At 42.1% G+C, this 12,613-nt stretch overlaps 1 protein-coding gene across 1 annotated transcript in view; it reads right to left on the reverse strand.

Annotated features, from left to right (window-relative positions):
- Positions 1-303: 303 nt before the first annotated feature.
- LOC114618171 (beta-galactosidase-1-like protein 2) overlaps positions 304-12,613 on the reverse strand; it is a 30,773-nt gene continuing 18,463 nt past the window's right edge. Inside the window, exons 14-21 of the mRNA XM_028763846.1 lie at positions 9,064-9,210; positions 4,212-4,280; positions 3,680-3,767; positions 2,800-2,887; positions 2,256-2,367; positions 1,486-1,602; positions 1,313-1,376; positions 304-605 (exon numbers count right to left, since the gene is read on the reverse strand). Coding sequence (XP_028619679.1) covers positions 598-605; positions 1,313-1,376; positions 1,486-1,602; positions 2,256-2,367; positions 2,800-2,887; positions 3,680-3,767; positions 4,212-4,280; positions 9,064-9,210 — 693 coding nt within the window. The 3' untranslated portion in view covers positions 304-597. The remainder of the gene's footprint in view (positions 606-1,312; positions 1,377-1,485; positions 1,603-2,255; positions 2,368-2,799; positions 2,888-3,679; positions 3,768-4,211; positions 4,281-9,063; positions 9,211-12,613) is intronic.

Genomic DNA, 12,613 nt, shown 5'->3' on the forward strand with positions numbered 1-12,613 from the left:
ATCCTAGGAGGATCAAGTGTAGACCAGGCAATCAACAGGGACTATAAATCAGATGCCAAAGGTGGAATGTGGAGGCACAGTTGACTGATGCAGCCTCCAAGAAGCTAAAGTGGAATGACCACTGGAAAGATAAAGGAAAACATCATTGATGTTTTCTACTCTAAATCCAGAAACCACATATGGTAGCTGCCTGTCATTGCCTACAGTTTCTGTTTTATTTGGTTTCTTAGAAATCTTTTGTTTTCACTTCAGATTTACACTTGCAATGCCACTTATTCTGAGCATGCTTTTGCTTTTTTTTTTTTTCCAAAAATTTTATTTGCTGGTCAAAGAGCTTTTAACAGAAGAAATGTGACAAAGAAAGTGTAAGGGTAAAGCCCATTCTGTTGTGAGCATCAGAAACAGGTGAGTCAATGAGTCAAAAGCTGGGTTTGCCATCAAGTGAGGAGGTGGATGGTGAAACCCAAGCCTGGCATGGGGCAGAAAATGAAGCCAGCATAGATGCACCCATTGGTCAGGACTGATGGATTACTCCCAGTACCACTCTGGATGTGATTCAGCTGTCTATCTTCTAGCTTACATCACATTTCTTGAGATTCAATGTCCTAAAAAAAGAAAATCTGATTAGTGTACTCTGTGCTACATGTCCATCCCAAAGACAATAAAACTGTGACCTATGAGCACTAGAAAGCTTGATCACTAGGCCCAAAAAGACTCTAATGAAATGAGACAAGTGATTCTCCATAAGGCTCTCTGGAGCTGGGTTGTGGCTCACTGACAGAATATTTGCATGGCATACATAAGGTCTCAGGTTTGACTGCCAGCCGTGAGGAAGGGAGGAGTGTCAGAGGACAAATGGATATCTGACTCTTACTACTAAAAAAGTCTCAAGGGAGGCTATGCACCCAGAAAGTAGCTACTTGGTAAGGACACTCTGCAATTTGGGTCTGATGTTCCATGTATTCCTTACTATAAAAACTGGCTAAAGGGCACTAGAAAGGGTACCTGGAAGTTATCTAACACAGCAACCTGAGAAAGAGCCATAGGGAGAAGGTTCATTTCAGAAAAGGTTAGAAGTGAAAGTTGCTGAGGTTGACTCACAATGAGACTTGAACCCCCAAAACATAGTGGGACCATCAGAAAGGAAGACCAAGGGGCCTGGATCAGGCTGTTAGAGGAGAAGGATAATTATGGCATCTTAAAATGGGAGGGATGAATTGAACTGTGTAAGCATAATAGAAAACCCATCTATTGTATAAGGGATAAATGTGTTCCCAGATGCTGAACTAACTAACCCTTGGGGATGACATACCTAGTTGAGCCTTGTTTGTGAATTGGATCTTTACATCACCTCTCAATTCCTCAAATATTATGATCTGCACAAAGAATAAAGTAAATCAGCCAGAAATTCAAGTTCTCCCTCTGAAGCCAGAGCAGAGTTCAAAGAAAGTGAACAAGGAAGCAAAGGACACTGAGAGAATTCACCTTATTAACTCCAGGATGAAGCCAGGAGCCAGGGACATAGACAGTTTCCTGGGGACCAACATTCCAGTATCGTCCTAGGGTCCTTCCATTGATGGATATGACACCTTTTCCCCAGCCCTGAAAAATATTGTGAAGTTTCAGGATCTAACTTCTAGATGTAAAGATAGAAAACAGATAGACCCCTATCCCACAATGACACACCAACCCTTAGCACAAACCAAGACAGGATGGATTAGCAAGGATAGCAATGGGTAGGACGGTGCTCTTCAGTCTGTGCCACTGCCCTGCCTTGGAAGTGATTCACCATCAGGCCTCAAGGAAGAATATAATTCTATCCCATTTCCCCAGGTCTGACACAAACCAGTAAAGGGGATGCCCACTTATAATCCAATAATCATCAAAACATTCAAATTGTAGAATGTCGGGAATGGCAGCCAAGGTGCCCTGGATGACATGCCTTGGGTGGTGAACTCATGACAGTGGTACAGGTCTCTACCTCCAGGGGTTGTGTATGAGGAGTCACACACATTCGCAAAATCCCTGCTACAGTGCATGCACCAGCTAGTCTCACTGGCTCATGCTTTTGTTGCCTCTATTCACTCTCCTTACCCTATCCTATTGGTCCCCAGAATGAGAAGCCTTCAGGATATGCTTGTGACTTGGGGTAGCTTGGCTTCCTGCCACAGGACAAGACTCACACACTGGGGAGCTTTTCTTAAGGTTCTTTGGGTAGGGATAAAGCCCGTGAGCAGAAGAAAAATGGCGCTAACCTCTATTATTATGAAGGTGTCTTGGGGAGGATCTCCAGCTTTCAAATGACCGAGGAAAAAGGCAGGGCCCTCAACATGGCTTGTCACTGTTTTCCAGGACTTGGGAAATTCCCTAAGAGAGAATAAAGAGCCAGTGAGAAGCTGTACTTTTCTTCTAACATCCCACCTGTGACCTCTGAAGTTGGCCGTTTCCCTGCTGTGGTAGCAGCTAACCCCTCAGCATGCATGATATAGCAGGTTTAACCAGCGGACAAGAGGCAGTCACTACCCTGCTGCTAGACATCTGGGAGACTCAGCATCATTTCTTTGAGTACTCAGGACTTTTTTTTTCTCTCTGAAAACCAAAGGCTGAAATCACATAGAGACCTCTGAGCATGCTTCCAGCTCTGCATGTTCACCTCTTTGTGTTATATTTTATCTTATTTTGTTTTATCTGCAGGCTGGTAACTGAACTAAGTACCTCACACATGCTGGGAAAAATCCACCACCGAGCTGTAACTCCAATTTTACCTAACTTTTAATCACCCAAAGGTAAGGCACTCACCTTTGTATGAATATATTTCCCATTTCCAGGCTGTAGATTTTAAACGGTCTTAGTGGAGACTTGTCTAGATAGATGTTTCCAGTTAAACCTGTGGGGTGGGAATGAGAGAGATTATGAAGTAGGCAAGAAAGACAGAAGGATGCTCAGGCTGCAGTCGAGGATCTCCCTGAAGGAAGGTGCTCTCTTGGTCTCAGCTGGCTAGAAGATTTCTATACAAACTCCCATGGATCCTCCCTCCTCCCTTGGTTGTGCTGAGGATTGAACTACCAAGACTCAATAGGCTTCAGACATGCTAGCCAAGTACTCTACCAGTAATCTACCTAAGTCCACGTCCTACACAGGTATTATCCTCATAAGTGTACACTCAGAGAGGGTGCCTCATAAGCCACATTAACACCACAGAGTCATGGCAACTGCTATAGATCTCACAGAATCATGGCACCTGCTACAGAGCTGGCCAACACGAGACTTCTGGCTAGCTCTAATACTCAGGTTTGTCAAAGCACTTAAGGTAGAAAAACAGTATGTGGCTCTGCTCAGGAGAACTGGGCCCAAGCAGAAGGACACACATAAGCCCTGGATCCTGAAAACGAAGAAGTGATATCCTAAGAGAGGAACCCCAACCAGGGACATCACCAGAGCTTTCTCCTGCTGGTATCACTTTCAAACCCCTTACCAACAACATATGTGACAGTGTGGTGGGTGTTGTCTGGCAACTATGTAACACAAAATATCACAGTTTCTATACAAAGATGTCTCATAACCAAGAAAGTGTGCTCTCTTTTCCAAACACACCCCTGTTCCCAGGTGCCATTGGCCTGGGGAAGAGCAATGGCAGTTTGGTGCTACACTGTCTCGGTTATTTTGTTCTGGAGCCTACCTTTTCTCTCCTTGTTGATACCCTTCCCAGAAGTGAGTCGGCCTTGGTTTTCCACCAGGATCCTCAGAACCTGGGTTTTCTTGGAGAGCTATTTAATACAGACCAGAGTAAGTTTCATTTGGCACCTCCCTTAGACCTTCCAGGCCTCCCTGGAGCTAGGACAGGACATGAGCAGGTGTCTTTCAGACTTCAGGCCTCAGAACCTTGTAGGTCCCTAGCTACAGGATAGGCAAGCCCTTGTACACCAGCTTTCCCCCTTTCTTTCCAGAAACAGGTACCTGAACATTTAAACAAAAACACTCTTGGGACTGGTAACCAAGCCAGAGTGCTCTGGACAGGGAATACTCAAGCGGGAGTGTGGTACTCACTCAAAGAACATTTACCAGTAACTCCAAGATATACATATACATGGGCTCCTGTGCATGGAGCAAACCAAGGGCAGAGGAATGGAAATAATCTATAATAAGGCCTCGCTAACTCTCAGGCCCAAGCCTAGCTGAAACTAGAATGTTATACATTAAATGTTAAATACATCTTTGAAAAGAAGCAGCTCATAGTTGGATTGATCCAGGAGTCCTACATAGACGTTATCCAGAAACACCTGCCAGAGAAAGAAGAGAACACTGTTAGGTCCTCATAAAGAAAAGGAAAACAATATTGAAAATGCGAAAACCAAAGCAAGACAAGAGGTAGAATGAACTCCATGTCTCCCAGTACTGCATAGGCTCAGGAGTTCACAAACAACAGGTTAAAGTAATACAATGAGAAGATGTATGAGGTGCAGCCTGGCATAGAGCCCTCAATGAAAACTGGGCCCTAGATCAACTGTCAAGCAAGGAGGGAACAATGTTTAAAAGACCTGCAAGAAACTAGAGGGCAAGGAAGGTAAGAATTAATAAACATCAAGGAAATGATGGCAAAGGGGAGGAGAAGGAACTGAGGGACAGCAACTGTTCTGTGTCTATCTGCCTTATCCCAAGGGTTTTACTCTTCAAGGTGGTCAATTCTTCTAGGTGCTCTCAATTTGTGTCTGGAGAGCCTACTACTGCGTTTGAACTGATTTTAGAGATGACTTACATGTAATTCCTCCCCCCTCCCCATTTTTTACTATTACCTACTCTTCTGGTAGTGTTTTGTCAGCTTGACAAACTAGGGTCACCTGGAAAGGGAGAACATCAACTGAGAAAATGTCTCAGATAGACTGGCCTGTAAGCAAGCCTGTGGGGAATCTTATTAATCCATGACTGGTATGTGAGGGCTAAGGCCCTGAGGGTGGTCCCACACCTTTCCAGGTGGTCCTGGGTTGTATAAGAAAGAAGACTGAGTAAGCTGCAGGCAGTAAGCCAGTTCTTGCTTTGAGATTCCCACAAATCATGGACTGTAATCTCTAAGTCAAATAAACCCTTTCCTTTCCAAAGCTGTTTTGGGTCGTGGGGTTTATGACAGTAACAGAAAAACAAACTAATAGACCTATTATATTGATTAACCACTAGATTAAACCACTCAGTGGACTTGTACTAGTTAGGCAAGACCACATAAGTATAATTTGCTTCCTAGATTAATTAATTTAAATGACAAATTTTATTTTATTTATTTACTTATTTATTTATTCATTATTTATTTTTCCTTTTCAAGACATGGTTTCTCTGTATAGCCTTGGTTGTCCTAGAACTCACTGTAGACCAAGCTGGCTTAAAACTCAAGAGATCTGCCTACGTCTGCCTACCAAGTGCTGGGTTTAATAGCATGCACCACCACTGCCAGGCTGAATCTCAATTTTTCAAGTGCAATTTGCCTAGGAAACCATAACAAAAATCCTTAAGTACCAACAACAAAAGTATTTGCAATGTCAGATTACCAGAGTCTAATCACAGAAGTTGTATGTTTCGTGGTCACTTATTGAAAGCCAGGTTTTTTAATGTCTTTCTGGAAAATAGGTTGCCCAGTATGAAGAGCCTGAAAATTAATCACAATATATTGCACCATCAAGCATGATGGTGAACAGCAGACTGCTGTGGAAGAACAGGCCACATCCAGACTGCCAATGGCTTGTGGAGTTCAACTGGAGGCAGAGAAGTACGATAAAATGTTGATCTTGGCCAGAAGACTCATGATGATCTGAGGGGTGACAAGGAAGAGAGGAGGAAAGCAGGAAGACCAGCTGTACGGTTTCAAAAGAAGAAGCAAGACACCCTCTAAGACAGCAGTGGCCTGCAGTTGAAGATGACCAAGTATTGCACTACACAGGGGCCAGGTGAAAATATGGAACAAAGAAAAGGTGAAAGGAAAGCAGAAAGGTGAGCAGAGATTATATGTGGGAAGCTGCGAGTCCATGAGTGGAGGGAGAGATTCTCTAATTGTTTGACTGGCTAAATCAAGACAGCAGAAGCCAATCGTTGGGCAAGGATATAAGGGCAAGGTTTCCGGTTCTCAGATGTAGATTTGAGAGGATGGTTTTCAGATAGTATACAAGCTAAAACCAGGACCTAACTCAGGTGTACAACTGTAAGCCTCTTAAGAGAGATGGTAGAGTACGTTATCTAAATTGACAGATGGATGGACTGGATGTCATTTGTAACTCATACTATGTAATTTATTTGTCATGATTTTTTTTAATTTATATCTGGGAGAAGAAGAGTTTTTTATTTTTTTATTTTTTTATAGGACAGAAAAAGTGAGATATAAAGGGAGTTTCCCTAACTGTTTGATTGGCTAAATGAAGACGGGAGAAACGAACCACTGGTCAAAGATATGAAAATGAGTTTTCTTGGTCATAGAGAGGAAGAAAAGGACATGATAGAGGAAGGGCTTTCAGCCAGGCAGGAAGAGAGAGCAGACAGGCACCATATAGCCCGGCTTGTTCAGGTTAGACTTGGGTGGCGGCTTCTGCAACTGGAAGAATTCCCACATAGAATAGCTGATGAGTTTAGGACAATAGATTTTGAGCCCAGAGGTTTGGACATCTGGCTGATTTTAAATATTAAGATTGTCTGGTGTTTTCCATTTGCGACGATTCATGTGGGCAAAAAAGAGGGTGCAGCCCCGTGTCTGTCACTGGTGGTTAGCAGAGCCAGGTAAAAACGCCAGCCAGCAACATGGCGGCAGCTGTTCTCAGAGCATAGCCGGTATCTCAGAAAAGCATTAGCTAGCCATGGGGGCTGACTAACAGGTGGGCAGTTAAATAGTGTGGAGCTGAGTGAGACAGGGTGGTCACTGGTGGCTTGGTGAAACTAGCTGCGAGAGCTTGAGAGAGCTTGGGCAGAGCTCTCAAGAGGGAGAAAGCATGTTTTTTAAAATTACATGCAACACATGAGCAAATCCAAGGCTGACTTAAAAGAGCAATCATGTGCCCCAGAAAAGGAGTCTAAAAAGCCAATGGAATATATGCCAAGTACAGATAAATGTTGGCCAAATTGTAAGAAAGATGTCTCTGCAGAGGTTAAAATGGAGGGAAAGGGCTGGAGTCACAAAGATAGAAGTATAAGATCAGCTCTGATGGCTCACACCTTAACCCCCACAGTCAGGAGGCAAAGGCAAATGGATCTCTGTGAGTCTGAGGCCAGCCAGGACTACACAATTTAGGCTTTATCTGAAAAATAAACAAATGGAAAACAGAAGTACAGGTTGAGTAGTATTTGTACAAAATGCTTGGGACAGAAGCATTTCATTTAAGAGGTTTTCAGAGATTGGATTTCTATAGACTTTAAAAGTTGAATATCTCCAATTTAAACAACAAACAAAATGATATCGTCATAGTGCCAGAAGTTGCCATATAGGTTGCTGGGCATGGCGGGAGAGGGACGAGTCATCAACAGAATTACTCATCTGAAAACCCTGTGAGCTACAATAATGACCAGCATGGCAAGATATGCCCATTATTAGAGCAATAATTGCTTTCTGGTTGAATTTAAGTCTGCTCCAAAGGAAGAGACATGTCTGGTTCTATAAATCTGGTGGACGATCCATGGTTGAGAAGGACACATGTCCCAGAGGTAAACTATCATTCTGCTAAATTGATGCAGTATCAAACTGTCCTCTAAATCTGTATCTTACTACTCATAGATTAGGGTAGGTCTCAGTGCTCATCAGAGAAGTTTCTTCGTGCAGTGGACAGTGGTTAAACAGAGCATAAATATTTGTGGATTGCACAGCCACAAATGAAGCCTCTATATCATTCTTCACCCAAAGCTTAGGGATCATCTTGGGAGAGGGAATGATAAGATTGTAAGAGCCAAAGGTCAAGGGGACCAGGCCAAAACATTGTCCCCGAGACATGACAAGACTATTGCACTCATGAACTCGCAGCAGCTGTAATTGCCTACATAAGATCTAAAGTTGATCAAGCCAGTCAATATTCAAGCATGGGAATGAGAGAAGCTCAGTAGCCTTTAATGGTAACTAAGGAGCTATTGACAGTGAATACCTTCAAAGAATTGATAAAATATTTTTAATGTAAAAAAAACAAAAAACAAAAAAAACCTCTGAAATTGTGTGTGTGTGTGTGTGTGTGTGTGTGTGTGTGTGTGTGGTGGAGAGCACACGCCCATTCATGTGCCTGTGAAGTAAAGGGGTTGACATTGTGTATCCCCAATCACTCATCACCTTATCTTTTAAGGCAGGAGCTCTTTATTAAACCTTAAGCAAGCTGTTTCAGCTGGGTTGGCTGGCTGGTCACTGAGCTCCTAGGATCTTCCTGTTCTTACTCTCCTGAGCTGATTTGACAGGCATGTCATGAGACCATACTTGACATTTTATATAGGTGCTGGGAATCTGAGTTAAGGTCCTCAGACTTGTGCAGTAAACACTATTCTCTGAATTATCTCCCCAGTTCCATCTAAAATCTTTTGAAAATTATCATATTTTCACTGAGCATCTTAGGCTTTGGACTAGGAATACCCAACCTAAAGTCTTGGGAAAAGGTGATATAGAAAAGATGAAGAGAAAAAAAAAACCTTTTAGAATACTTAGAAGAGCTTGTAACTTGGAGTGGGATGGAACCTTCAGCTTCTGCACTGTGACTTCCCAGCTGTACCTTTCCTGAGGATTTTCTATTTGGAACACATGTCTCAGCTAGATCTTTAAGACTTAAATGACCAAAACCAACTTTTCATATGGTATATAAATACTAGGGGTTGCTATATAATAAATATAGGGACTACTGGAGCACCTCCTGGATTTAAGATCACTATCAGATCCTACAGCATTCAGGAGTAAATACCTAGGAATGTCTATATATAAAATATTTAACTAAAAGGACAGATGATAAGCAACAGCAATAATTTTCTGGTGGTCAAATGATTTGACTACCACTTAGACATTTACCTCAGTATAATAGGATGATATTAACACATAAGTTACATTAGGAACTACATATTGTTCCCTACCTGCCCCCGGTCTTGAATATGTCCCCTTGATGTGAGGAGGCCTCCACTGAAGATGATGGTCTCATAAAGTATGTACCCAAAGGACTGGCCATTGCCTTCATTCACCCGCAGCTGCTCCATGGATCGTGGCTTGGAAGACTTGGTTGTCTGTGGTGGAGATAGGAATAACAACCATGTTAAAGGGTCAGGCTAGAGAAAAGAATCTCAGAACCAAGAACCCATGGCCCACTTCTCCAGGGAGATGATCCCAACAGCTATGCAAGCAGGAATACTAAAAAGGACTACACAAAGATAATCATATTTAATCATAACATTTAAATTAACTTTTTGATTTTCCAACCAATCTCATATTTTACTGCCCATCCAGCCAGTGAGTTATTCTTATAATTTAAACAAGAAGCTGAAATAAAAAAAAGAACAAGCATTGTGGTATATGACTGTATCAGTAGTTGGGAGGCAGAAACAGGGGATTCCTGAGGCATGTAACTAGAGAGATTAGTGAGAATCAGTGACTTTCAAATTTGGTGAAGAGACTCTGCCTCATTTTTTTTTAGTTCATAATGATCAAGAGAAGCATATGGCACTTTGAGTCTTCACATTCATGCACACATATGTGTAAATACATTCACATGCACACACACACACACGTGTGCCCATACACATGCAAGCACATAAGTACATACTTATATGCATTATACATACAAAAACAAAAGCCCTTCAGAGCCCCTTGGAGAAACAAATGATTATAAATCTGAGGAGCCACACAGTGAAGATTCTCCAGGGGAACAAAACAACAAAGATTAGTTAACAGCTATGAGTGCCCTGTCAAGAAGACACAAGAACCAACCAGAAGGGTCCTGATGGACTACAATGGGTCGATGTGCATGTCAAAGAGACTATGATGACATACAACAATCTAGATCTTATATGTTTACTTATCATACAAAGAACCACTGCAAAAAAATAAACCCTGATGCACCTTTGAAAGACACATAAACTCATTTTTCTGATTAAAGAAAATATGTGAACTCATCCCTTTTCTGTATAAACTGTACTTAAAGGTAAAAAGGTGATGAACACCTCTCTGTAGAACAATTTAAGGTGATAAATACAGAGGGAATTACAGAATTAAAATATTTCCAAGGCATTTGTTTCATGAAATGTTGTCTTACTTCATCAATACATGGTTTGTCTTGTTTCACTTCCACCTCAGCCTTCCCACTTTTTACAGAATTATTTTATTTTATTATTTTACATGTATGTGTGTTTTGCCTGCATGTGTGTTTGTGTACCATGAGCATACAGTCCCTACAGAGACCAGAAGAGGGTGTTGGATCCTCTGGACCTGAAGTGATAGATGTGGTCTCCTGGGTCCCATGGAAGGACAACTATCTGTCTTAACCACCAAGCCATCTCTTGGCCTAGATAATTATTTTAAAGCAGATCTCATATACCACTGAAATTCAACATCTATCTTAAAACTGGAGGTGCTCTTTAAAAGATGTCATCACTACAATAATATGATCACAACAAAAGCTGATAATAATAGTTCCCTAAAATATGAGATTTTCTAGAAAATTCTTGGTAACTTTCTATTTCTGTACTGTAAATATTCCCAGCATGGTTAGTTTCAATGCAATAAGGTCAGTTGCTGCTGAAACCCACTGGGTAAGCAGCCAATGGGAAAGTTGAAAATGAGCATGCACACTAGCAGCACCTACACCCACTGATCAGCAGGGAAACTGGAAACAGTTTGTACAGTGCTGAGGATATGATCCACAAAAGTATTCCAGTAAACTCACAAGCAGAGATGCACAAGAGAAAAACACTGGCATGGTGGTGCATAAATGTAATCCCAGCTCTAAGGAGGCCAAAGAAACATTATGAATTTGAGGCCAACCTGACCTATATAGCAAAAATTTGACTCAAAAATATAAATGAATAAAAGCAAAACTAGGAAATATAAGGCTTAGCTGACAGAGTGTACCGAGTCTGATTCCTGCCACAACATAAACCCAAAGTGCTGTTGCCTGTCTGTGAGCAGCTCCTTCTGTGTTGCCTGGCTTTTGTTCTGATACTGTCCCACACAGCACTTTGTTGTGCAACCCTAACTCCATTTCCCACACACATAGCCAACCCTGCCTTTATAAATGGACCCTGGAGCGACTCAGCTTCTCTACCTCAGCATATAGCTGCCATGCCATTTGCTTCTGTTCAGCCTTTCAGCCTTAATCCTACCAAAGTCTCCCTGGACTACTGTGACTGGCCATCACATAGATGCCTGGACTACTGTGACTGGCCATCACATAGACGGCATCTCTATGACAATGATGATATATCTCAGTTACTCCATCTATGTGTGGCCTATGTACCTCCAATCTGTTTTACATTCATTCTTCTTATTCATTAGACTGAAAGTTGTCTAGAATAACATCACCGTAAGACAGTTCCAAAATATTGATAGTTGATGGGTTCTAGAAGAATAAGCATGCAATGTTTCCTTAAACCAGTTTTCAACTTAACCCTAGGGATAAGAGTGGCAACATCCTAGAGAAGGGATGGATGGTTGACCCTTACAGGGGAGGAAAGTTCAGTGCTACAGAACACCCTGACTAACCTAGTTTATGTTTTATATATTGAACTTAACAATGAGTTTAGAAAAAGCATCCTTCTATGGGAAAAAAAAGATTAAAAATCAATGCCCTAGGTGAGGGAGTGATGCCCTCCTCCATCATCACCCCTTGCCACCTACAGCAGGAAGGAGAAGCTGTTCCTGCCCCTCATCTGCTACAGCAGGTAGAGCTGGCCCTGGTTGTAGGTAATTGCTGGTGAGCTGGCCCCAAGGGTGTGAGAGCAGGAAAACAGGTGGGCTGACTAGATAACTCTCAGGTCCAGATCCAGGACTTTGAATTGGCCTACCTCAACCTCTATCCAATCGATGAACTGCTGGAGTACATGAGGGGCAAATCCTACAGATCCAAAACTGCAGGATCTCTATGACATAGGAAATAATCAGATATTTGAGAGGAGTCCTAGTGAGATTCCAGTACTGATAGAGTAGCAGAAGCCATAGACTGTGTACGAGTCATTGCAATGAACATTTGCAAGCAAAGACATGTGGACAAAGAGTACACTGTGGGACACACTGACACACTACAGCTTCCACAAAGTTTCTTTTCACTGTTGGTGGGGAGGTTAGCAGGGTAGAGGACAGGTATGAGGGGAGGGAGAGATGAGCAGGATTGGGATGCATGATATGAAATTCACAAAGAACCAATAAAAAGGTTTTTTAAATCACTACCATAGGTCTAATCAATGTACTTCTACCCTAACACCTAAGAAAGCAGGGATATGGCTGCATAGATAGCTCAGTGGATAATACCAGTGCACTATTCTTGCAAAGGACTTGAATGCAGTTCCTACCAGTTTCAGCTGATCTGACACCCTTTTCTGGCTCCACAGACAGACATGTGGTTCACTTATATACACGCAGGTAAAACACTAATACACATTAAAAAATCTTCATAAAAAAGAAAGAGAAAGTCAAAAA

The sequence above is a fragment of the Grammomys surdaster genome, unplaced genomic scaffold (assembly GCF_004785775.1).
Source record: "Grammomys surdaster isolate TR1022 unplaced genomic scaffold, NIH_TR_1.0 140, whole genome shotgun sequence".
Taxonomy (NCBI): domain Eukaryota; kingdom Metazoa; phylum Chordata; class Mammalia; order Rodentia; family Muridae; genus Grammomys; species Grammomys surdaster.